The 26,769-nt window shown below is 38.9% G+C and overlaps 1 protein-coding gene across 1 annotated transcript in view; it reads right to left on the bottom strand.

Moving 5' to 3' along the window:
• LOC127622132 (syntaxin-binding protein 5-like) overlaps nt 1-24,792 on the bottom strand; it is a 124,627-nt gene extending 99,835 nt beyond the window's left edge. The window contains exons 1-2 of the mRNA XM_052096082.1: nt 24,391-24,792; nt 21,028-21,125 (exon numbers count right to left, since the gene is read on the bottom strand). Of these exons, the coding sequence (XP_051952042.1) occupies nt 21,028-21,125; nt 24,391-24,531 (239 nt within the window). The 5' untranslated portion in view covers nt 24,532-24,792. The remainder of the gene's footprint in view (nt 1-21,027; nt 21,126-24,390) is intronic.
• Between the last annotated feature and the right edge of the window lie 1,977 nt (nt 24,793-26,769).

Genomic DNA, 26,769 nt, shown 5'->3' with positions numbered 1-26,769 from the left:
TTCACTCATTTAAACTCACAATTTTCACGTTCCCTGATATTTACAGGTTTGATACTGACCGTAGGAACCCTTTAACAGGGCACACAGACTTGCATAGACACATTTTTAGATTTACTCTGACTTTAGAGAAGTAGACATCATGGAAATTCTCAGGTAAAGTACGCCAACACGGTTTCCTGCACAAACAAAATAAGACACAATTGTGATTCCATTGTTTTTACAATGTTTATAAATGCAGTATTTTTTTTTAAATTAACAACTTTTTATTGATTCAAATAAAAATTCAAACAAACACCACAAGAATATATAGAATCAACTTTTAACAATTATGTTCTCCGTGCAGCTTGGTAGAAAGACTTTGCAATGGCAAGACAGGGGCAAGGACCTCCTGTTCAATAAAGAGCCAGGGAGGGGCTCTCTCAGGCAGATGTGACCAATGCACCAAATGTCTGAGGCCAAAAGCATAATAGTAAAACAAAATCTTGGGGAGATCTAACCCACCTTTGTCAATTGTTCTGTTTATCTTGTTAAAATGCATCCGAGGACATTTACCATTCCAGATAAAAGATTTAGCAATACTATCAAACTTTAAACATTTAAAATAAAGGAGGGGAACTTCAATGGGGAGAGACTGTTTTATGTAGATGAATTTTGGAATAAAATACATTTTTATAACATTAACCTTTCCAATCATAGATAAATGTATAGTAAAGCCCACCTGTCTACATCGCAAAAACGTTTTATCAAAGGGTCAAAATAAACTCACATCAATTACCTGGGAATAAAATACCCAAATACCTAATGCCCTGTTTGGCCACTGAATGGCGCCTGGCTGAAAAGCCATTACCGGGCTGAACACTGCCAGAGCCAAAGCTTTGTATTTAGACCAATTCACTCTGTATCCAGAGAACTTAAAAAAGGAATTAATAATTCTGTGGAGGCAAGGCATAGATCAATAGTCAGAAACGAATTATCATCTGCGTAAAGCAAAAGCCTCCCGCCACTACCCCTGGAAAATTATCTTCACTTCTTATCATGGCTGCAAATGGTTCCAGGGCAAAACAGAACAATAATGGGGAAAGAGGGTAACCCTGCCGGGTGCCCATATCCAGAGTAAAATAATATGAAATAATCAATTTGTTTGTACCGCTGCTACCAGTTGTCTATAAAGTAACTTAATACAGCCAATAAAAGTATTCCTGAATCCGTATATTTCCAAAATCTTAAAAAGATAATCCCATTCTACCATATAAAACGCCTTTTCGGCATCAAGTGAGATGGCAGTGACTGTCAGGACGACAGTCTGATTATTCGCCACTGACCACATGATATTTATTAAATGCCTTATGTTATCCGAAGAGCTGCGGCCCCTAATAAACCCCACCTGATCTGCATGTATAAGAGGTGTCATAACTTTACTCAATCGGAAAGCCAGAATTGTTGACAATATTCTAGCTGGATCAGGGAAACTGGACAGTAACTATTACACTCACTTGAGCTTTGTCAGACTGATCCTGGCTTTTTTATGGCTGGCTGAAACTTTCTATTCTTTAATGAATCAGTATAAACTTCTAGAAAATGTGGGGCCAATTCTGTATAATTAGATCTAAAAAATTCAGCTGTAAAACCATCCGGCCCCGAACTCCATATACACATTGATTTCAGCCTTTAACTAAGATTTTTCCATTTCAGCAATCCACAACAGATGAAATGAGGGACTTCATAAGGGGTGCCAGCAGCTTGCAACATTTTTTAAAGGTCTATAAAAAAGCTTGTTAGGTGCATACATATTAGCAAAAATCAACCTTTGCCCCTGAATTCCTGCTAAAACAATAGTGACTCTTCCTAATTTATATTTAATCTGTTTGAGACATTTTAATTGTAGATGCAATGTAATGAGTCCCTTGTTCTTACTTGAGCCAGCACTAAAGAAAACATGCCCACCAAACATCTTCCCAAATAACACAATATCATATTTCTTACGTTAAGAAAATTTATAATCTTCCTTCTTTTTATGAGGTGACCCAACCCATTCACATTCCACATGGAGAGAGAAAATCCACTCAAATCAACATTTGACATTTTGACATATTAGAAAAAAATTTAACGAGATTATAAAGACCACATTCCAACATTTGGGCAACAATCAAACCCCGAACCAAACTAACAGAAAAAAGAAAAATGTGCGCATAAACCCTGCGCACGACTGTGCCAACCGGCATCCATCCCTCTAAACAGTCCATGTATGCCTACAAAAGCCCCTGCAACAGGTTTGCTGTTGAATTGCTCAAGTCCGGTGCTTCACAAATTTTGGGAGACAGAATTTACATAACAGAAGACAATCTATAAAACAAACTACATCTAACAGGCAGAATAAACACAAAGAACATGTAGATTCATCCACATACTGTCCCGAAGGTTTGTTCCTCCCCAAAACAAGCTCCAGCCTCTAGTGGAACAAACACACACACAAAAATGAATAAATAAATAAATACATTTAAAAAAGCTTCCTCGGACAGTCAAATAAATGTTCAGTGAGCCTGCTGTTCATTAGTGCAGCAGATGCTCTAACAAAGTCCTGCAAAAAATACTCCACAAAACAAACTCCAACCAATAGGAGACATAAGCATAAAGAATGAGCAGATTCATCCACAACAGTGCCGAAGGAGTGTTATTCCACAAAACTAACTCCAGCCGCTAGGCACAACAAGCACAACAAGAAACAAAGAAAGTGCCTAGCTTCCTCCGACAGTCAAGTGTATGTTCAGTGAGACAAGCTCACTTGGAGACAACGTGAGTGTCTCCAAGTGAGATAAAGGCCAACTGCGGAGGATTGTGCGGGAGACAGAGACAGTTTACGGACATGTCCGTCATGTGTGTTTGTGGCCTTTTCCCTCTCGTTTAAATTTTACAGTGTTTTTTGGGGGGATACTACTCTGTTACAGGAAGTACCCCCTATTTAATTACTACTGTTTCCCTCCCCTTGTCCCCTCCCTCATCCAGGTAGACTGGGATGACCCTCCGGCAGACGGAGCAAAAAGGCAAGCCCCTCCCCAGGGAAAGGTGTATGTCATGCTGGGGGCTCCCTTGCCTGAGAGAACGAGGGAGGAATGTGGCAGGGCGGAGGGCGGGGCCGGGTCGTGATTATACACACCCGGTCCCTTATCAAGCTAATCAAGTCTCCGAGAGGGATAAAGGCCGACTGCGGAGGATTGTGCGGGAGAGAGAGATAGTTTACGGATATGTCTGTCGTGTGTGTTTGTGTCTGTTTAAGTTTTATATTAAAAATATTATTTATATTGACAAGCCGGTTCTTGCCTCCTCCTTTCCATTGACTGCTTTACAGTGAGTAACACACCATGACTTCCTCAGTCCATTGGTTTTATGAAAGCTTGTTGTGCTTGTTGTGGGCATGTAAATAATTTTTGGCCATCCTTAGTATCTATTCTCAATTTGGCCAGAAACAACAGTGCAAAAGTGATCCTCTGTCGATGCAAGAGTTTCTTGAAGGAGTGTTACTACACAAAACTCCAGCCACTAGGCAGAACCAAAACAAAAACAAACAAAAAGGCACCCAGTTTCCTCAGACAGTCAAGAGCATGTTCAGTGAGTCAAGCTCACTTGGGGGGCTACATGAGAAACATCAAATCTTTTACTCACCCCATTGTCTCTATGAAAGACAATGCTTGGTGAGACATGTGATTACTTTAAGGCCATCCTTAGTACCTATTCTCAGTTTGGCTGGAAACATCAGTGCAAAAGTGACCTTCCGTTGATGTAAGAATTTCTTTACTTACCTGCACCATTAACTCTTCAATACAGAGGGCACAAGTGTGAGATGAGGTTTTGTTCAAACACACACACTCGATGAGCACAGTGTGCTAAAGGGCTGGGCGATAGGATGATGTAATCGGATATCAACGATGTCTTACAAAGATCCCAATCATTGTGAACAGATGATGATCGTCAATATCAGGAAATGGCAAAACCATGGATCTGGGAAGATGCCAAATATATTAAACAGTGGTCAGGATGTGAAACTAGCACACGCCACTGCAAAATGCGATTAGCATTAACAATGCTATCGCAAGTTCCTCACATAAATGTATTTCATGCGCTGGTTGCTTAGTCGGGCGACCTGTAAGATCTCTTGGAGAGATACATGACAAGAAATGCTGTTAGTCACAAAGACATGCACTTGAAGAAACATGCTTTATTATATTTTTTAAGAACAGGCAAAAGAAAAGCCGTCAATGCTTGTGTCTGCTTCAATGTTTGTTCAGAGGTGGGTAGGACAAGCCTGTATTGAGGAACACACGCATGTAGGCTGGAGCGCGAGCCTGTCTCACGGATCACACACATGTAAAGAGTTTTCCATCTTTTTTCTCCATTTAATTAGTCTGAAAACTGTTTTCAAGAGTAATGTGGTCTATGAGAATGCTGCCAATTTTCTCTGATCATCTCGGGAGGTGCTGTGAGTTTATTTAGCTTTATTTCGATGTGGTTGGTATGCATTGTGAATGCAACTCTGCAGTTTCAGTAATATATATCCTTTATATTAATGAAACAAAGAGGAAAATGATTAATCATATACAAGTTCAATTTGAACCTAAAATTTAGTTTTATTTTATTTTCTTTAGGCAGCATTAACTGCATTACCAAATCGCAATACAAACACAAATTTGATAAGAACACACTATTTCTGTTTATGTTATGTTTTTTGTGTTTCAATAAATTAATTACATTTTTTAAAGCAAAATCAATAAAGCAAAAAAATTCACCAACCCTATGCAGGGGAGTTGACGATGTAATCGGATATCGCAATGTTTTTTTTTTTTTAATTAACATATCACCAAGTGTGCAACTTTTGGAAGTACATTAAAAATGCATGGCTCTGCAGCAACTGTGTAATAGAGTAAAAGGCCAGTAGAAACTAGCAGGAAGACTCCTGCGTTCTCCTGGTGTGTATGTGCACAGGTGAAAGTTTGTCTGATGGGCACAATGAGATCTGAGCACACACAGCAATTCTATGGAAGTGAGTTAAAATATTATACTAAACAATAAATGTCAAGATGTGTTAGTGAAAGGCATGTTTTCAAGCCAATTCACCCAAAAATGAAACTTCTCTCATCAGTTACTCTCATCTCATCACCTAAATGCAATACCTGATGTGTAAGACTTTCCTTCTTCTGCAAAACGCTTAAGTCCATACAATGCAAATTAATTGTGTCCAGAACTTAGAAGGTTAAAAAAAAGCATATAAAGGCAGCATAAAAGTAATCTATATGACTAAGGTTGTTAAATCTATATCTTCAGAAGAAATATGATAGGTGTGGGTGAGAAACAGCAACATTTTAAAGTTCTTTTGTCTATAAATTCTCCTCCCTGCCCAGTAAGTGGTGATTTGCCCAAAGAATGCTAATCGCCATGAATCAAAATGTGAAAGTGGAGATTTATGGTAATAAATGACTTAAATATTGATCAGTTTATTAGACACATATCATATCTCTTATGAAGATATTGATTTAACAACTGGAGTCATATAAGGCCCTTTCCCACTCTCCCAGTACTTTTCCCTCAGTAACTTTCTAGATGAGAACTCTTAAGAGGAACGGAACAACCATGGAGACATTCCCTCTTTTGCATTCCAACTCACAGAAGTAACCCTCCAAGTGAAGTCATCTAGTATTGACCAAATTTATTTTTGAGAAATACATTGATCAAAAAATCAATTACTAAAATTTTAGTAATTTATTTGCACATGCAGAAATATTGTTCATATATTAGGAAATAACAGTACACACAGTAGTCCAGCAACCATGAATGTGTACTGAAATAACTAAATTTTACACATCACATTTTCTCAAAAAATATAGAATCAAACCAAAACCACATACAGTGATACTGAATAAGACATTTACTCATAGCACACGTAGTTTTTTGGCCTCGGCGATATATCGGTCGACTACTAATTATTTGCACACGTGATTCAATAGCAACAAAAACAAAATCGACAACAACGATGGAGGATGCCCAGATCAGAGCTAAACTTTTGTTAGGGCTGTATTATATGAGCTTTGGCTGCATCAGAATACACAGGCAGCTGCATGGAACTCTCTGAACAGTTTAAAAAACACCTTATTTCATCCTAACTTCATCCATCCTTATACAGTCTCTGAAGGCAGTATTTTTCAGTTTTTTGATGCTGCCTGTATCTTCAAGTTACAGTTTAAACTGGGCGTGTTAGGCACACGTACAGTGTCCTTGCAGCCAAAGTGGGAGATGAGACGAGGCGGCGAAAGTACCCTTTAACCACACAGCACACGCTGAACTTGGAGTGGACAAAATGCAAAATAAAACATATTATACATTTATCAACTCAATCTTTTACAATAAATTATTTTATGACTCAACATAAAATGCTGTACTGAAATACTCCTTTACTTAAAAAAGACGATTTGATGCAAGTTAATCATACAGTAACAGGCACGTAATATTTCCCTCATGTAAACTAGATTCCAGATGGTTTAGTGTACAATAGAGTTCAACTACCCACTCTAAATAAACATGATTATTTATATTCATTATCCTAGAAACAATATGATGTAGTTATCCATAAATTACTTTATTCTCTGTATAGTTATGCAGTACAAACGGTACAGATGCGATGAAAACTCAAAGCGTATCTGACGATGAAGTCACACACACACAAACACACCAACACACACACATACTGTATGTGAAACGGGTTATCCTCTTTGGATACTTTGATTGCTATGTTATCTCTGTTAGAGGAATTTAAAATTAGAACAATCCTCTGAGTAGCAGGCAAGCAACTAAAAGTTAGTTTACAAAAAGCGGCTGCAGACTCCTTGAGATTCTCACAGTTATTTGTGTGTCATGGGTTTTTGACCAATCACAGGCTGCAGCACCTCCCACAGTCTGCCACAGTCCCTATACGCTCCAAAAGTACCTACCCCGCAGTAGGAGCTAAAAATCACTTCTAAAGACCTACTGTAGATTAAACCACTGGAGTCATATAAATTACTTTTATGCAACCTTTACGTGATTTTTGGAGCTTGAAAGTTCTGGCCACTAATCATTTGCATTGTATTGACCTACAGAGCTCAGATATTCTTCTTAAAATCTTTGTTTGTGTTCAGCATAAGACAGAAAGTTATTCACACCTGGGACGACATGAGGATGAGTACATGATGAGATAATTTTAACTATCCCATTAAGGCAAGCATCACTATTAACAGAAAGGTTAGTATTGCTCATTCTTAGGGTTAGAGATTTGAAAAAACAAGTTTTCATCAAATTTGGCACAAAACTAATACCACACCATTTGTGCAACAGACCTCAAACCAGGTGGCTTGTTGAGGAGGTATGCAAATTTCTATGCAATCAGTCTTATAATTTTATTGATTAAAAAGCACAGAGACTTACATTGAAGGAGGGACCCAAGCCATATCGGGGCACCAGAATGTCATAGAGACATAGTGTGGGCTCTTTTGTTGTACGCTAGTAAGGAATCACCTAGCAATCACCCAGAACACCCTAGTATAATGGTTGTGACATTGCATGGGCAAGCACTACTCACATATTCTTTAGAAAATGTAAAAATATATTTTTTCTTATTCTTCTTAAACAACTGTTCACTGCCTGGGCTGGTCCTTCTTGCCTATATGAGTCTTTTAGTGTGGGTGTTTGCCCTGTCAAAGAGTCCGCTGTTCGCCCAACATGGCCAAAGAACCAGCATGTGGGAAGGCTGCAGAAAAAGCAACACTTGGACCAGAAACCCTGTTTAAATTGTGACACACACACATACACTCATAAAATGCCACCCACATCACAATTTCTATCACAAGTGACAAGTCTGAATACTGAAATAACTGCCCTTCTGTCTTGCTTCAGTTCTCACTCTTTCTCTGCTTCCATCGTTATTTTCCATGTACCTTTGTCATCACAGCCTAATCAGCATTACCAACTAATCAGATATAAACACACAAGCATGATCGTCCCATGAGCGTCCCAAATCGCACAGGTTTAGCATGTGTGTATGTAAGCGCAAATTTGAGAGAGATATGTCAGCTGTTTGCCTCAATGAGCATTAATAAAATGGTGACTCATCATGCCACACGTTACACGTGTACCTCTCTCTCTCTCCCTCTCTTTCTCTCAGTGCCTCTCTCGCTCTGCCTGTCTATAGGGTCTCTGTATGATGCCATGACAGTAGTACAGCAGTGCTTCCAGCATAGGTCAGGAATTAATATCACAATCAGTTACTTCCATAATGAGTGAGTGAGTGAGTGAGCGAGAGAGCGTGCATGAGGGATGTGTGTGTGTGTGTGTGTGTGTGGCAGAGTGGGGGAGGGGAGTTATGGTACTGCATCTACACTGTTTGTGCTGTGTACTTCATGGACTAACAGCACAACATATCAAAACCACATCCTAGAGGAGTTTATACCAATAATTATTATCATTGAAAATATCCAGTGAAATTGTTACAGTATGCATTACAGTTAAATCTTGACTCATCAGTAAACTAACCAATCATTGCATATCCCCCACAGCAGGGAACTCATTCACCTGGTCCAGTTACATATACATTTAAATATCTAGCTTATATCCAAAGTGATTTACAGTGCAATTACTACATGCTTTTTGTTAGTTTGTATGTTCTCTGGGACCCAAACCCATGATTTTGGCATTGCTAGTGCCAAGCTCTACCAGTTAAGCTACATGAATCTTGAGGCTCAATAAAGTGGTGAAAATTTTACTAGTAAAAATGATTGTCAATGGGCCTCATTCATGAAACACAAACAGAACAAATCTTTGTGTAAATCATTCATAAAACATTTCTGAAGTAATCTGTCTGATTCATGTACAAATGTACAAAACTTTAGTTGGTACGAACAAAATGTGCACCTGCTCCCGACCACGTGTAAATTGTAATAAATCTGAATGTTTTGTTTTCTTTTAGACATACTGCCATGATTACATTTTGATAGAAGTGAAATTAAATGTTAAGTAATGAAAAAGAAACAAATTGAACAATTAAATGAGTCAAATGAACCTTAAAAAAGAACATAAATTAGGGGATAAACATTTAAACCATATACTTAATTTAATGGGTGTTAAGTAAGGCTTAACGGTTCAAATTTCTCATGGTTCGGTTTGTATCACGGTTTAAGGGTCACAGTTTTGGTACGGTTCAGTATTTGTATTTTTCAAAATATATATATATATATATATATATATATATATATATATATATATATATATATATATATATATACTGCCAAATCCAAAGAATAATCTATTTGGTAAACACTTGAAACAGGTTTGCCCTTATATAACAATCATTGTTTTACAACAGTTACCATAGTTTAACCATGGCATTTGTAGTAATATCATAGTAACAAAAATACAAACATGGTTACTGTCATGGTTACAATATATAGTAATATCACGGTTACTATACAGAAACTACAGTATTACTGTTATAAATCCATGGTTAATTGTATCAAAACCATGATTTCTGCTCAGAAAGCCATGCTGAGATTAGTCATGGTTACTACAATATTATTATAATAAAACCATGGTCAATTTTTGTCAGGGTCTTTAACTAAAAAAAAAATATTTTCTCCAATTACTAAATCAACATTTTAACATAATACCTGCACTAATATGGCTCATGCATCAAAATTAAGTGCACTTCAAACTAATTTCATATATTCAATATTTGGAAGCTATACATCACTATAAAAGGATTAACCTTGCTAGGAGTGGTGGTGGCATAGTGGGCTAAAGCACATAACTGTTAATCAGAAGGTTGCTGGTTTGATCCCCACAGCCACCATCATTGTTTCCTTGAGCAAGGCACTTAACTCCAGGTTGCTCCGGGGGGGATTGCCCCTGTAATAAGTGCACTGTTAGTTGCTTTGGATAAAAGCGTCTGCCAAATGCATAAATGTAAATGTATTAGAATGCATACAAGAAAGGATGTTGTGATAATATTGCTTAAGTATTTTAATCATTACATGAACACCCCAAGTGCTTTAGTTATTGTTTCATGTCTGTCCGATTTAGCCCTGAGTGCCTGCTTAAAACTGGTAGGGAGTGTGTGCAGTTTCGTCTCACCTGCGGCTCTTTCCCTGGGTGATGTTGGCGCAAATGATTAATCATGTATCAATGTATTACTATAATGGCATCTTAATGCCCTTAATCAAATTACGATAGATTACAGCCGCATGAGGAAACAGGAAGGATTTGCATGCGCGTTTTAAATAAACCCTCACGAGCATTATTGACATATATTACCTGTATACAGCGCTCGTGTCAAGCGATGTCTGCAAACAGTACCTGTGTTTTAAGATAAAAAATAATAAATACAAAATTTAATAAAAAAAAACTTTTATTAATGTTTGCATAGATGTTAAAAGATTCCTTTTTCATTAACTAGCAAGTCTGAAGCCTTCCTTATATGGCGTTTTCATTTGTGTGGATTATGATACTTGTGACTAAATGTGCACATGCGCTCTATTTACCAATGTTTGGAATTCATTATCATACATGCATTTTACTAACAAATTTGGGGGCAAAAAGCATTCGTGAATCCACAGGAAAGTTTTTGTAAAGTTCCATTTTACACATAAAATACTCCCAATTTACTCACATATTTACGAAGGTTTCATGAATGAGGCCTAATGTTTGTATCTTATGAGTTTCAATAAGGAATAGTTGATAATATTTTCCCAGGCCAAAACAGTATGCTGAATTGATTCAGTAAAACATATTAAATATTCACCAGGTGTCTTGAAACAAAAGAATGAAACCAGTTAATTAATAACAAAATCTTGCTATATCCAACAACCTCTAATTTGTCATATACTCATTTATAGAAATCGATACAAAACTAAAATACTGACATCCATGACAAAGAGGAACTCTGGAGCACTGGAGCAGAGCACTGGAGCAGAACCACAAGGATATTAGAAACAAATCCCAAGAAGCTGAAAATGATTGTTGAGGAGGCTAGATCCCTCCCAGCTCATATTGAAAATGACTCCATTTTGCTTTGATTGCACAGAGATTTCCCTAAATACTGACACATATTTGAGGTAATAAAATCTTGAACGTGAATCATTTTCAGAATTTACCGCTGAACAAACTCCAGATAAACTAAAAGTCTGCACATCTTCTTTCTTCCCTTTTTGTAAATGAATATTCTCACTTACAACTTCAGAGGCCAAAGGGACTCAAACATGGTTGAGGGAAAGATAAAAGACAGAGTATAAAGTATTTAGCAATGCTTTCTTATATAAGAGCTGTTCCCAAAACTCAATGATGTTAACTGTGGTCTTTCTTTTGCAGAGTAACTAAATGAAAAGCAAAGATAATGAAAGAAAGCAAAAAAGAAAGAAACAAAGAAAAAAGAAACAAAGAAAGAACAGAGATGATTATGCAAAGAGTAGGAAGAACAGGCAGAGAAAGAGAGCATGAAAGAGAAGGATATTTCTGTTATTAGCACAAGATGTGAACGGTACTCAGCCCACAGGAAAGCGTGAAAGCAGAAAGAGAGAAAAATAAAGAGTGGTTTGACCTGCACGCCCTCGCTAACTCCCTGTCAAGGTCACACCTGCTACTGCACACTCCAGTACAGTGTGTGTTTGCTCAAAGCCTCACTCCTGCCATGAGGACCACTGAGGGGATTGGATGCTAGTACTTAATGATCAAAGGCCATCTCACAGGCGTGCACTGAATCCCAGGACCTCTGAAGGGTTACCAGGATCACAATACAGCTGTTAAAACAACAGCAGGGACATTAGCCCTCATTTTCCCAAAACCGAGACTGTCCTTGCAACTGACCAACACTAATTTGTCAGGATATGGCTAAATGACAAAATTCAAATGAGGCTGAAGCTTTGCACGTGATTTTCTAAAGATATGTAGACACAATGGATGTGTCTCATTTGGAAGGCTGCATGCTAGGAAGGCTCATTTAAATCCAATGACAAACGGAAACGGAACGTAACATGGTTGCTATGACAGCACGGCACTCTTTAACAAGCACAAGCACTTTGAGTGAGAAGCGAACAAAGTCCATTTAGAAGGAAATGTATGAGGTACATTTTAGGAGAGTTATAATGATGTAAAGAGAAAAGAAAATAGATTTTACAGGTGTACTTTTAGTCTAATACTTTATTTTAATTATATATTAATATAATTATACATATTATATACTCTGCACCCATCTACTGAGGTACTTCAACTTGGGAATTAACATTCCTTGCATTTGAACATATCTACAGAAATTTTGACATTTCTGTTGATGCAAAGAATTGTGGGTTATGAGTGCCCACCAAGGATACACCTAACGCATCCTCCGAATTCCCGTGAAAGAAGGTCGAAGGCTGCATTAGATTTATCCTACTCGCTTTTCTGAAAAGAGACAGCCTCGATGACGTATGCGGCCGACAAATGCGACCTCCGAGACACATCCATTGATCCCAATAAGAAATTAATGTTGTGATCCAGACGCAAAAACGTAATCATAGCAAAGGTGTGCTTGTGTATGACAGGGGATAATCTTGGCTGAAGGGTCTGGAGTAGAACAGAGTGATGGAAGGGTGAACGGGAAGAGGGGAGGGCTCTGGGATTAGAAGCCTCTTTGAAGTGATGAAACAGATCAATGAGCCAAGGACAAGCTTTGATGGTGAGAGAGACTGGCTGACAGACAGCTCGGAGAAGCCTCGTTAGAATGATGAAGCCTAATCTGGGGCGTGTGATCGCGTGTGTAAGTGTTTGTGTTGTGACTGACAGACGACACTTCCTTGAATGCGTCTTTTACACTGAAAATGGAATACGTTTGCAAGATTGCCTAAGAGCCAATGAAGCACAGTGTACAGTCGGTTGTGTGTAATTACAGACCAGGTAGGTGACCACAAAGGCACGAGGTACTCACAATACTGCCAAGCTTACCTTGAGAGAATAGGAGTCTGTCTCGCCTGGCAACCACATCCCATAATCTACACCACGCTTTCTAAACTACATAGCAACCACTTAGCACAAACAGAAACAAAAATGCACTGCAGATATGGGGGGGAGGTAAAGAGACAGGGTGAGAAACAGAATGCAAGCAGGTGCGAAACAGACAGAGAACATTTAGAAGCAGGGACGTCAGAGGGGAAACAGCCAATCAATGTGCCATTAAAACTTTTAATAAGTTAAATGATTTTAAAAATTTTATTTTTAGTCTTTATCTCCAGTTTCTTGAGGTTAAATTGTTGACATTTCTTTTTTACATCTCTTGAGAGCTTTTCTATGGACACTATTTCTGGATAAATTAGTAAAGATTAATAGGGCAAACTTAACTGACACAGCAAGGGATATTGTATTTCAATGCTAAATCAGTGTGGAACATCCGCAATGTAAGTATTCAGCTAAATAATATTCATGAATTCAGTTTTTTCTGAGTTCATGAATATTATTTAGCTGTTTTTTACTCTGAAACTTGTTCTGGCACCACTGGTCAGAACAACAGACAAGATTCAAATATTTGGGTTTACATAAAGGATCTGCACTGTCCATCATTCTAAAATTGTTTCAGCTCACGGCAGTTAGTTAATGGAAAGGCAATGTGCCTGAACTTTGTGAGACATCAAAAACAAAAGCATTCTTTTCTGAAAGTGAAGACAATATTGAATCCTTCTGCAACTTTTCCATTAGCCTTACCTTCAAAGTGATGACTCACAAGTGCCCTTATGCGAGGGTGTCACCCAGCTCCAAATTAGTGCTTCTCCTTGTCTAGCATACTGTCTGATAGGCCTACGCTCCTAGATTGTACAAGGTGGGTAATTTACTATACATTTTTTTATAGCCTTTTTGCAACGTCATAAAGACATATTTCTATGATGACCAGGTACCGGCACACACAAGACCTTTTTTTTTTGTCCCTGTTGTTAAAAGGTTTTCTCTTGCGAGCCGCAGGGAAAACAGATGGGAATACAGGCGGTGCTTATTAGATCAGCGCAATAAAAGAGGATCATTTCAGATGGACCGATACCCTTTCTTCTGAGTAGATAATAAAAAGAGTAAGTATTGTGGGAGCTTTTTGAAGAGGTTAGCATAAAAATGACCTGCTAGATTTGAAATCCTGGGGCCAGAACAGGACGAACTCAAGTAAGCTTAATGCAGCGAGGGTGCGTTTGGATTCAGAAATGCTGGATTAATGTGATGTGAGTGAGGACCATGAGAGCTGAGTGAGGTTTAATAAGGTGGTGCTTGACTTGTGAAGTCAAATTGAAACAATGTCCTAAAACAATGCAAAGCCAGCACACAGTCTCCACAAATCACTAAAGACTGACTGGGTAGCAAACAAGGTATGACTAAAAATACACCTGTTATACATCATTGATATTCAATGTAATATGGTCATTGTGGTCAAATAACCATATACAATTAATTGGAAGCACCACAATGAGAATAAGCACAAAGCTAACAAATCAATCACATCTAAATTGTAATCTTCAAGATCAGCAGCCCATTGCAATACAACCCTTAATTTAGGAGAAACCCCTTAGTGACAACAGGCTTACAATTATAACTTAGGGGTTTCTTACAACTGGGCCCAAAAACTGCAGCCACCTGAGGGTATGCTCTGTGCTGTTCTATTATTTAAGGCATTTACACATTAGAATTTACCTAGCATTTACCTATTCATCGATTTCAATAGGGATGGTTTGTTGAACGGGTGTAGAGGGAAAATGCAAGGGTTTGCAAAAGTGATGCTCCGTTGTGTGACCTAAAGGTTTCAACTTTTGTTGCAACGCACTCTAAAGTAGGCATTGATGACCAATGAGAATTTCTGAGAGACTGGTTATTCAGAAATGCAAATCAATGTATTCCCGCTTGATTTCAAACTGCCCCGACTTTGTCCACACCCTTAAAATGGTTCTTACGCATTCCCATCTGTCAAACACTCCAGCAGAGCTTTCTCTAGTGTATAAGTTCCCTAATGCACTGATAAGTACGGTGTGCTTTATAAATCTAATCAGCTTTGTGCAGTACTGTACTGGTGGCTTCCAGCAGCAACAGCAACAAAGTACAGTAACTTATGCAGTCACACGCACACTCAGACATGTACGGCTGCTGCTGTGCCATTGTGGCACAGATGACGGAGTTAAACTCCATTGCTTGAGCCGATCACAGCACACAAACGCACACACACACACTACAGCCAAGCTCTCCAGATGATGAGCCTCGCTCCTGTGGATTACGTAAGAAGTGGCATAACCGTCCTCAGGCAATGTCTATGTGTATGAGTGTGTATGTGTTGGGCTCAGCTCTGAACATGCATGACACACATAGCAATACATGCCATAAGCAACAACACACTGAAATAAACATAGCCATATTTCATATTTCATATCTGTGCATGTAATGGAATCTTACTTATGGACATCTAAGTGTCTTTTTTACCATTCTCAGAAACAGTTTACCCGCACTACTATAGGTCGAGGATAAAATGTCATTTTCACACTTTACACTCTAGAAGGCTAACATCACTGCATGTGGATGTGCTTGTGTTCCTAGCAAATATTTTGCGCACATGGTATAAAGAAATTGTATACTTGGAGAGCGTGGCTTTTAACAATCATTAAGAATACAAAAAGCTCCAGGTTTGCTTTTTTTTTAAATAACGTATAATAATAATATTCTAATATTCAATTTAAAAATAATAATCATTTAAAGGGTTAATGTGACAAAAGAATATCAGCATATTACATATAAGGAACAGCACATCCAAACAACATGAGTGGTATCATCATTGGTACGGCGATACCTTGGCTGGTATTGTGATTAAGGTATCTGTTTCCAACAGATAATCCATCTTTGCATGACATTTGCATGACGTATTTTAAGTGTTCATTACATGCCCTTAACACAAACTCTGCAAAATTCTGCAACCTGAAATGGGGACGAGGCATGATCATTGTGACATACATCTTCTTTAGAAATAAATACCCCTAATTAAATTTGAAGGGCTGAATCAGCATCATCATGAATACAATTATAAGACTGATATTGGGTTATATTCTAAATTACAGTGATTATGACTGTCAGCAATCAGTGTTGGATATAGTAAATTTTTGTGTGTAGCAGCCAATAATCTCACAGACAGTCTACTACAACCGAGGAAGTGAAAACATTCATGAGACTAATTTAAATGTATCTACTTTACCATAAGGTTATCACACCACTTTGTAAGTGTGTGTGTGTGTATGTGTGTCTATGAGAGGTTGATCAATAGATCTGCGTGTGATCCACAGTCTTTGGGCCTGTGAGGCTGGGTGAGTTACGAGTCTGCCATACACTCTGTGCTTGACAATTCACTAAGGGCAGGGACGACCCAAAACAGTCGGCTACACAAGAATCTCAGCTTCACCCCCATGATTAAATTATTCAAATAGAAGACAAAAACATTCCTCTAATAACACAAAAAAATTGTTTTTCATTGTTTTAAAGGTGCTATATGTAAGATTGACAACAAGCATTTGAAATGGGTACTGCAGTCCAAATTCAAAATATTGTAGAGTTGTCTGCCACGTCCCAGATTCAAAGCTCATGCGGGTTGCCAGAATGTTGACACACAAATTAGCCAACTCAGCATCCATTTTAAAGGATTTCTGGGCTTTAAGCTGTCTCCATCTTCCAAAGGCATCTCCAATATTTATCCTTGTTTTACTACACCTCTGGTCAAGGTGGTTTTTAGATGAATGGCAAGGCTTTTTAGGTCTGGTGGAATCTGTTATCTTTGATCCAGTTAATTTGCTAGATTCAATGGCTGCAGCACACAGTGTCGTTTGCCTTTAAACTTGTACAAATCTGGCAACCCGGTGGTGTTGAAATACTATTGGTCAGTGGGCAGGATCACACAGTCCAAAACATAAACAGAAATTACGGCCCGGAATGGAAACTTCAAAGTAGAATATACTGGCTGTAGCGTTATTATCGGAGAAGCCAGTATTTCAACATAGCATAGTTTCCTAATTCTCTAATGACAGATTATGGTCTGTAAAGGGATTTAGATGGGCAAGGAGGAGGCGAGAACTGGCTTGACAATATAAATAATAGTTTAATGAGAAACTTAAACAAAAGACACAAACACACACGACGGACATGTCCGTAAACTATCTCTCTCTCCCGCACAATCCTCCGCTCTACGATGTTACACAATCCAATCCTGTAACATCGTAGTACCCCCCCCCAAAAAACACTGTAAAATTTAAAAGAGAGAGAGAGGAGAGAGAGATGAAAAAGAAAAAAAAACTTCCTTGCCGGTTCTCTGATACACCGTTGCATGGTCCTCGATTACTCCTCCACCCTCTCAGGTGGATGACAGCCACTCCTCCCCAGGCGGCCCGGAGTCAGACCCACGACCCCCGCCGGACAGAATGCCCCTCTGCGTTCCCAGTGACTCGTGGGGACACTCCTCTGCCTCTGGCAGCGGCCCTACCGCTCCAGGCGGTTGGGGAGTCAATTCTCTCCTCCCCTCCTGGACGGCGGTCTTCTTTCGACCCCTTCGCATTTCTGGGGGATGGCAGGGCCCTTTTCCACCCCTGGCAGCAGCTCCATCACTCCAGGCGGTCGGGGAGTCCAGTCCCCATTCGCCTCGTGGACGGTGGCTGTTCACCGCGTCTGGGCGGTCCGGCTACTCCATCCCCCGGCGGATGGCAGCGGCGCTCCCACGGGTGGACGGCAGTGACAAGGACTCCGCGACAGGCATCCCTCCTCCTTCCCAGATTTCGGCACCAGTGTAAAGGGATTTAGATGGGCAAAGAGGAGGCGAGAACCGGCTTGACAATATAAATAATAGTTTAATGAGAATCTTAACCAAAAGACACAATCACACGTGACAGACATGCCTGTAAACGATCTCTCTCTCCCGCACCATCTTCCCGCGGTCATCTTCCCCCAGTCGGCCTTTATCCCTCTCGGAGGCTTGATTAGCCTGATAAGGGACCGGGTGTGTAGAATCACCACCCGGCCCTGCCCTCCGCCCTGCTACATGGTCATTTTATGATTTAGAACAGTAAAAATATTACATATAGCACCTTTAAAGCTAAATAACTACAGGCAATGCTAATTTCTATACAGTAACAATTCTATAAACTGATTGGCTGTTTCTCAATGCAAAGAATGTAGAGAATGGACTTGCATTCTTATGAAGACTAGTCTTTCCAAGCTACCTCGGAAGAATGAACTTGGAAGGACAGGAGGATGTAGAACGCATCTATTGCAAGCTTTGAGATGTGCAGCGATCATTCTGTTGAGCAAATAACCGTCACCTCACATCTGAAGTCAGTGACAACTACTGGCATTATCAAATCAGCATTATTATCCTTACTCCGGTGAGGTTTTGCAGAACTAGTGACACATTAAAAGAATAAAGCCTGTAAACACTTGTTTCTTCCATGTGTTTATTACTTCATTAAAATCATGCCCAACAAAACAAGAAATGTTGACATAGTATAACAACTCTCACAAGCTGTAAGACTTTTGCGAGCTTACAGCGTGAAACTCTTGAGGGAAAACACAACATGAAATATCTTTCATCTGCCAAAGTTGTACCGAGTTCTTGCCTGCAAGTCACCATCCAGTGCATCCTCGATATTCTGCCTGATCAAGAACATATCCGGGTAATTTTATTCATTCTCGAAACTTGCGTTCTTGAGTACTGGAATTACTTTTGGCAGTGGGTGATGATGTTGAATGAGTCCACGAGAACGTAAGAACAAAAAAGAATGCACATTGAGAAATAGCAATTGTGAACTCTAGAGAGCCAAATACAGTTTTTGGATGATATTTGGCCATGTTAAGATTACCGGCATTGGCGAATAACATTTTCTGGATGGAAGAATAACAGAAGTGATGCCTCCTGCTTGTGTCAGTTCCAAAATCTGAAAATAATGACAACCTTGTCAAATGGATAGTAAACAACTATTGTTTCCAATTGTATAGAGAATTTATAATCTAATTTGCTGTCATTAAATTGCATTATGTATAGAGCTTTATATTGACCACTATTCTATCTTTATATCAATATCGTTATCATATCTTGAAAAACCCATATCAATCAACCATTGATAAGCCCTCTTTGGCAATTTCTTTGGAAAACTATTCAATGTCTAATTTGTAATATAGGCTTTCTCTTACTCTTTGTCTCTTGGTCTTTTAACATCTGGACATTGTGTCACTTTGAGGAAAGTAGAGGCATTCTCTAGTCTGAAGTGAGATGTGGGAAGCAGAAAGCTTTTGGGATCACAGTGCATTTGCCCGCCTACTGCTCTAATCTTCTGGATGACTTTGCCAGGATTCTGCCATTCTGGCCTCTTGATCTGCCACTTTCAGTCTTTCTCATCTGGGGAAAGGTTTACACAACTGCTAAACAGATCTGCGATGTACTATGCAGTGCACCGCTACAGATTTACAAGCATAAACTACAAATGCAACAGAATAATATGTAATTTTCCATACGTCTAATAAGAAATATCAGCATATCTGGAATTAGTCACATGTTCTCTAATATGCTAAGTCTTAAGCACAGTTTAAGGCAAGTGACTGAATCTTGCTCTCATTGTGTCAAACTTTCACATTTGCCAATATAATGGGTCATATCTTGAAAACACACTGTAACTTCCAGAATTCACAACTTCTTCTTCAATTAATAATTAATATTAAATGAAACTAAGCTGCAAAACAAACTTGTTCCGAACTCCCACATTTAACTAGACATCAACACATGATTCTCTATGTATAAAGGTCAATGATGCCTATTCAGTGAACAGAAATGGGTCCCCAGTTATTGAAAGAAAGCAGGATTACAGACCTATAAAACAGAACAACTTCCAAACAATCAGCACAAAAGCACAGCATCAACAAGCTAAAACTACTCTAACCTAAGAGACTCTTTAACAAATGTGAAACTGACCACAGACCAAAGTAATTTGCAAAACCAAAGGTGAGACTTCGTCCACACCAACTCCCATCCAGGTAAATCTTGAGATTCCTTTTTACTTCTTTGCATTGCCAATAGCTTGGGATGAGACAAGAGGAATGTCAGAGAGAAGAAAGAGGGAAGGTTGCACTAATCAAAATTTTGAGTCTTGTTGGAAGATTCTCATCGCCCTCATTTCACAGCAGCGGATGTTTATCTGATCACAGTTGCTCAATGAGACTAAGTAACACCGATCTCCTCAGAGAGCAGATGAATAGTTTCTTAAGAGGCAGTTTCACCAATACCATTCAACATCTGACAAAGGGCAGTGCCAGCTGAGCCCTTTCTCCAATCAGATTGACAGTAAATTCTTATGTACTGACAGGTACATAATATGAATTTTCAATTAGAGCAGCAATCACTGTGGGAAGTAATGTCATGCATCTGTGTGTATGAATGAATCTGCAAACATGAAAGTACATTGAAAAATCAAAGGCTGTCTTTTTGAATACATAGTGTGAATTGAGGTTTTGATTAGGCAAGATGCTCTTTGCTGTCTCTAGGGTGAGAACAGACTGCAGTGACTTGTGCAGTGTAGTTAATAACTGAATATACAGTATTTATAAGGATTCTGTCATAAGGGTATTGAAAGTGTCACTGAACTACAGTATAATGTATTGTACCATACTAATCCTAATCCAGTAACAATAAACACCCTTTTACAATTGATTTATGATGGTCCTGACTGACAAGCCATGACAGTGGATCAACTCAGTTAAATACAACAATTGGCATCACTTAAAGCATATGAAACATGTTGTGTTGTGGTGCAGCATAACATAGTCACATTTGAGAAAGGCATAAGCAAGGCATTTGAAAAAGACAATGGTTAAACAAACTTGCAGAAACAGACTACACCTGATAAAACTGCTGGTAAAGAAAGGCAAATACTCACTGGCAGGTTTGTTGTGCACCTGAAAAAGAGCACACACACGATTTCCGTTCTGTGATAAAAAGGATACAATCGTAAAGCTCCGCTCTGAGTCCCAATGGCAAGGATTTTCTGGACGGGGTCGAATGCCATAGAGGAGGGCTGATAGGGGAAGCCATGGCGCACAGTCTGAAGATCAGAACACATATTTTTCAGTGAATATGGGTTTCCAATGAACGGTTCTTAGATTTCTTAAATTTCAAAGGAATATTTGGGGTTCAATAGAACTTAAGATCAATCGACAGCATTTATGGCACAACAAAGATTACCACAAAAAGTTATTTTGAATAGTTCCTCCTTCTCAAAAAAATATTTAAAACATTTTTTTGTTATTTACATTATTTTAGTGATAGTATACTGACCTTTTCTGTGTAAAGCCAATTTCACAATTTTGTTGCCATGACAACATGATATAAATGGTATGCACTTATATAGCGCCTTTTTTAACCTTAGCATAGTTCCATTGGGAACAACTTGGGGTTCAGTGTCTTCCTCAAGGACACTTCGGCATGTGGAGTCATGTGGGCCGGAATCGAACCACCAACCCGTGTGATTAGTAGCCGACCCGCCCTACCACCTGAGCCACAGATGACGGTATAATATCAACAGACCCTAAAACCCTAAAACAACTGTAAAAATAATGCTTAAATAATACACAAGTTTTAACAGAAGAATTAATCTAAGTGCTTTAATAAAATGATATGCTTCATATATTTGAGTATTTGGTTACATCCTTTGTATATACACAGTGTTATTTAAAACAGGGAAATTGTACAACAGTCTACAGAGTCTATACATATATTGGGAGACACTTTATTTATTTGACATATTTTTATTGTATTGAACTGCATAGTGTTTTATGTGGTTTTATTTTAATGTTGTTTTTCATTATGTTTCATAACATTTACTTTTATCAAGTTATGATGACAAATCAGATTATGTGCTGTATGTATAGGGCACTTTAGAGTAGCCCTACAACAAAAATGTAGTCAATAATCATATTTCAACTCCATTTCAATTCAATATATCCAACATGTGTTAATGCCCACCCAAAAACTAATTGTATCGAGCCCATTTCAATAACTTGAACAATCCTGATGTTCAATAGTTAGATTAAAAACAAAAGAAGTGAGAACAGAGACCTTGCTGCACTGTATCCATTGAACAAAAGTGGTTAGCTACCGGTTTCCAGCACTGGCCTCCCTGCTCAACAGCTGTCATCGTCTCTCTCTGGCTGGGTCTCAAACCCCAGTTAGCTCCCTACATCGACAGGGTTTCTGGCTATCGTATACGTGGTTATGATGCTGTCTAGTAAGGCAGCTCATTAAGTTTTGATCCACAGCCACTCTGTCTGTGTTTGTTTAGTGGCTAAAAAAGCGCCTTACGTAAGCGGTGCTCTCAGGGACGGGTACCTGTCGATGTGCAGTAGCTGGAGAACTGAGACAAGCTTCACTCCATCCTTTCCCATCTCTCTTACCATATTTTTTCCACAAATTATGATATTAAATATGAACCCAACCAACATTTACCTGACTATTTACATTTAAACCTGATAAAAAAAGACCAACGCCTGTGTAGTCTCGTCGTGAAATATTAATAAGACTGCGATATTCTAAGAGTATTCTAAGTGTAGTAGCGTGTCTGATAACATTATACGCGTGCGTCATCATTCTCCAAACATACAGTTCATAAATATTTTACCTCACGTGACAGCATAACGTGTAACATCCTGCAAATAATACACATGTAATGGGTTTGGAAACATCATTAAGACAGAAAAAAACTATGATGACGACTAAATATGTCAGGATTCTGCTTCTGCGATGTAGAATTGGTACTTTAGCGTGTCATTATCCTGCTGTTTCCGCGAGCGCATGTGGCCTAATAATCTAATAACGCGGTAGTTTGAATGTGGATTTACGTGCGCGTGAAGATCGTTCAGAGAGGAGCCTCTACAGATAACACGTTTCTCACTGAGAACTATTAACTCCATCAATTGTACTGTCAGATCTAATCCAGAGAGGGCAACTGAACCCACCAACATTTCAACTAGGCCTTAATATGACTGTCACCCGACACTGTGGCTGTGACTCAAAATTTAGTGTGATGTCTAAACAGCATTTTGTGCACCTGTGATGGCCAAAAATGCAGTTCATTTAGGCAGCTCACTAGGTTTTAAGCCACATCAAGTGTGTGTGTGTGTGTGTGTGTGTGTGTGTGTGTGTGTGAGCGTGTATTTATCACTTTGTGGGGACCAAATGTCCCCATAAGGATAGTAAAACCCGAAATTTTTGACCTTGTGGGGACATTTTGTCGGTCCCCATGAGGAAAACAGCTTATAAATCATACTAAATTATGTTTTTTGAAAATGTAAAACTGCAGAAAGTTTTCTGTGAGGGTTAGGTTTAGGGGTAGGGTTAGGTTTAGGGGATAGAATATAAAGTTTGTACAGTATAAAAACCATTATGTCTATGGAAAGTCCCCATAAAACATGGAAACACAACAAGTGTGTGTGTGTGTGTGTGTGTGTGTGTGTGTGTGTGTGTGTGTGTGTGTGTGGAGGGAGGGAGGGAGGGAGGGAAGGAGGAACAAAAAGATAGTTAGGGAGAAAAGGTTTTGGGTTAAAAGGAAATACCCAACATTGCAAATGAAATGTTAATCCCAGCAGAGTAGATTATGCAAGAAGCAGGTTGTTTATCCCCCTCCCTCCACTCAAGCATCACAGCTTCATTTGACCACACATGATTTAAGCGCTTCGATAAAATACAGCCAAGTAGATTTAAAAATGAAGCACTATAAATATGAGAAAGGACAATCCAGCGTTGGAAGACACTGGATGTGACACAGAAATAATTCCTGTGTCACGCATGAATATTTTACGCATTTGTGCGCATTTTCCAAACACCGAGTCAGCTCTTTCTACACACACTCCTGGAACGCAGCTGGTGTAATAATCATAGTATGCACAGAATATGACAATACAGTTTGTAGATAGGCCTATAACGTGTAGATACGAGTCTTATCATGTAAAAAAAAAAAAAAAGTATTCCACCGGTGCGCAATGAGAATCTCTCCGACTGTATAATGATGTGATTTGCTATACAAGATAAGAATTACATCATTAGGTATCCATACAGAATATAATTATGAAACCATAGAGTTTTTATATTTGAGTGCGCATACTATTTCCCATAGTAACGTATGATTGAAATTAATAATCATTTCGCATCTGCCTACCCGAAAAGGCAAACGAGCAAAGACTTATCAATAAGTCTTTGCATAAAGTGTAAAACAACATGCACTAAGTGGTAGTTGTGTGAGGTTTATTAGAGAAAAAGCAACATTAGGAGATGTTGCATGATGTGCAGATACACATTCACTACAGCTTCCCCACCTTGCAGAGCTGGAAGTGTTCCGACTGGAGGGTCTCCGGGAAGAGCTCATTCTCCTTGGCCCCGCCGGGCTGCGAGGATGGAGAGGGGGACGATGCGGCCGTCAAGCCGTCCAGCACCTTGCGGATATTAAACTTCTTCATTTTTCCCCTAGTGCGAGTGTCACAGCGAGGGGACAGAGCAGCCGAGTCGAGATCACCCGTGGACGATGAGAGGGGATAGCCGATCTCGCGCGTTTCTGCAGCACGCCTCTTTAAACCTCACATTTTAAAGAGTGCTTTTCACCGTATCCTCCATGGCTAACGGCTCGGCTGCGACCGTCGTTGGTTTGTGCGCGCTTGTGGGGTGTCCGTTCTATCTTTTCTGACTCGGCTTCCCGATGCGTCTCCAGTTCCCTTTCTCTTCTCTTTCCACTCTCTCCCTCCCCTTCTCCACTCCACTCACTCAACGCGGAAACGCCGCTGCAGCACCACGCATGCGCACTCCACAATAGATGACTATTGAAGCCGCCTTCCAATCCCTTTTCCTAGTGACCAGGCAAGTATGACATGGCATGTCATGCAGGGATGCAGGATGGAAAGCGCATCAGTCTTAAAGGTGGAGTATGTCATTTAAATACAATACGCTTTTTGTCAAATTCCGCGAATATCTCTTCACGATTTGCTAGCTGTCCGTTGTTTGTACACAGCCCTGGCTCTGTAAATGGGAAAATAAACATAGTGGATCAGACCAATCCACACAACACTATTGTGCTTGCATGATAATGTGGGGGGTTGGGTATTAAAGAGAATATTAAAGTGGTGCCCGGGACCCCCAGGGGCCATAAGGGAGTGCTAGGGGATCCGCAGAATTACCAAAAAAAGTGTAAAAAAAAAAAAGAGAGAGAGAGAGAAGGGGGGGGGTAATATGTACTAAATTTGACATTGTTACTGTTTCACGCAGAAATCATGCCATTAGTCAAATTATTTTATTCTACTGAAAGCCATATTTTTATCAATAAGAAAGGAAAACAAATGTGTATTTAGTATCATTATAATTTAATTCTTATTATTCATCTCTCCTCTTCAGTGTACATACTTTCAGTAATAGTTTGTATTTTTGTTGTATCTACCTTGAGATTTTCTTTGAAACTGTCACATTTAGCTTGTAATAAATGTAATATTAAGTATAAAAAATTTAAAAAAAAAACTTAATACAAAGTAAACATTTTCCCACTCTCCAGATATAATTTATTTTAGCTTTAAGGGTTAGTTCACCCAAAAATGAAAATTCTCTCATCATTTACTCACCCTCTTGCCATCCCAGATGTGTATGAATTTCTTTCTTCTGCATAACACAGACGAAGGATTTTAAAAGAATATCTCAGCTCTGTAGGTCCATACAATGCAAGTGAATTGTGATCAAGCCTTTAAGCTATAAAAAGGTGATAAAGTCAACATAAACATAGTCCATAAATCACCAGTGGTTAAATCAATGGCTACGTTTACATGTACAACAATACTCTGATTTCTGCAATAATCACGAGTATAAAGAATAATTAGATTAAGATGTTTACATGATTTTGGCAAACCTCTTTAATCCCATTTATATGAAACTTGTAAATACTCAGATTATTTTTGAAAAATATGATGCTTTAATGCTTTTCTTTTTAAATACTTAAGGAAAATTAGTCAGTTTGTGAGTCTTTATGAACAATTTATTAAAAGAACTGGTTTATAAGAGTTAGTGGATGCACTTGTATTTGATCCACTAAAAAAAATCAGTTAATTAGAGTCATTTGTTTGTTGAACTACACTGGTTGCTCTGTCATTTCTGATTCACTTAAAAGTATAATTCGAGTCGTCTGTTTGTGAATCGGAATACACGCAATGGATGTTGTTGTGTTCCGCCCATGAGCAAAAACTCATTTCAAAGATGTGTTTCCTTGCCATTATTTTGTGTTATATGGTATATTTATCCCAGCAACATTCAATTCAAACTGCAAACGAACTTTCACAACTTGGGAAAATATGTTTTGTTTTGCCATGTGGCTGTAGATAGGGGAGCACCAGTGCTGGAAAATGGTGCAAGAAACTGCCATTTCACTTAAAGTTGAGAAGTAAGTGCAGCTATGTCTGTTTTTGAGTGGAGCATGATCTGTCTGCCGCACTGGTGGAGGTGCACTTTTTGTCAGAGTGGAAGAAATGTGATTAAAGCATTTACATGCTTGTATAAAGCGATAAAAATAGGAGTACTCCACTAGTCTTACTGCGATTATCATTACTCTGATTATTAGCATAATCCCAATATCATAATGGCAGCATTCTGTTAACATGAGCAACAGTTTAATCGCAGTATTGCCTTAATCGCATTATAATTGCATTATGAGGGTTCATGTAAAT

Source organism: Xyrauchen texanus, chromosome 28 (genome assembly GCF_025860055.1).
Source record: "Xyrauchen texanus isolate HMW12.3.18 chromosome 28, RBS_HiC_50CHRs, whole genome shotgun sequence".
In the NCBI taxonomy this organism is placed as follows: Eukaryota; Metazoa; Chordata; class Actinopteri; order Cypriniformes; family Catostomidae; genus Xyrauchen; species Xyrauchen texanus.
Note: the sequence above shows the minus strand (reverse complement) of the source record. Positions and strands in the feature narration are given on the sequence as shown.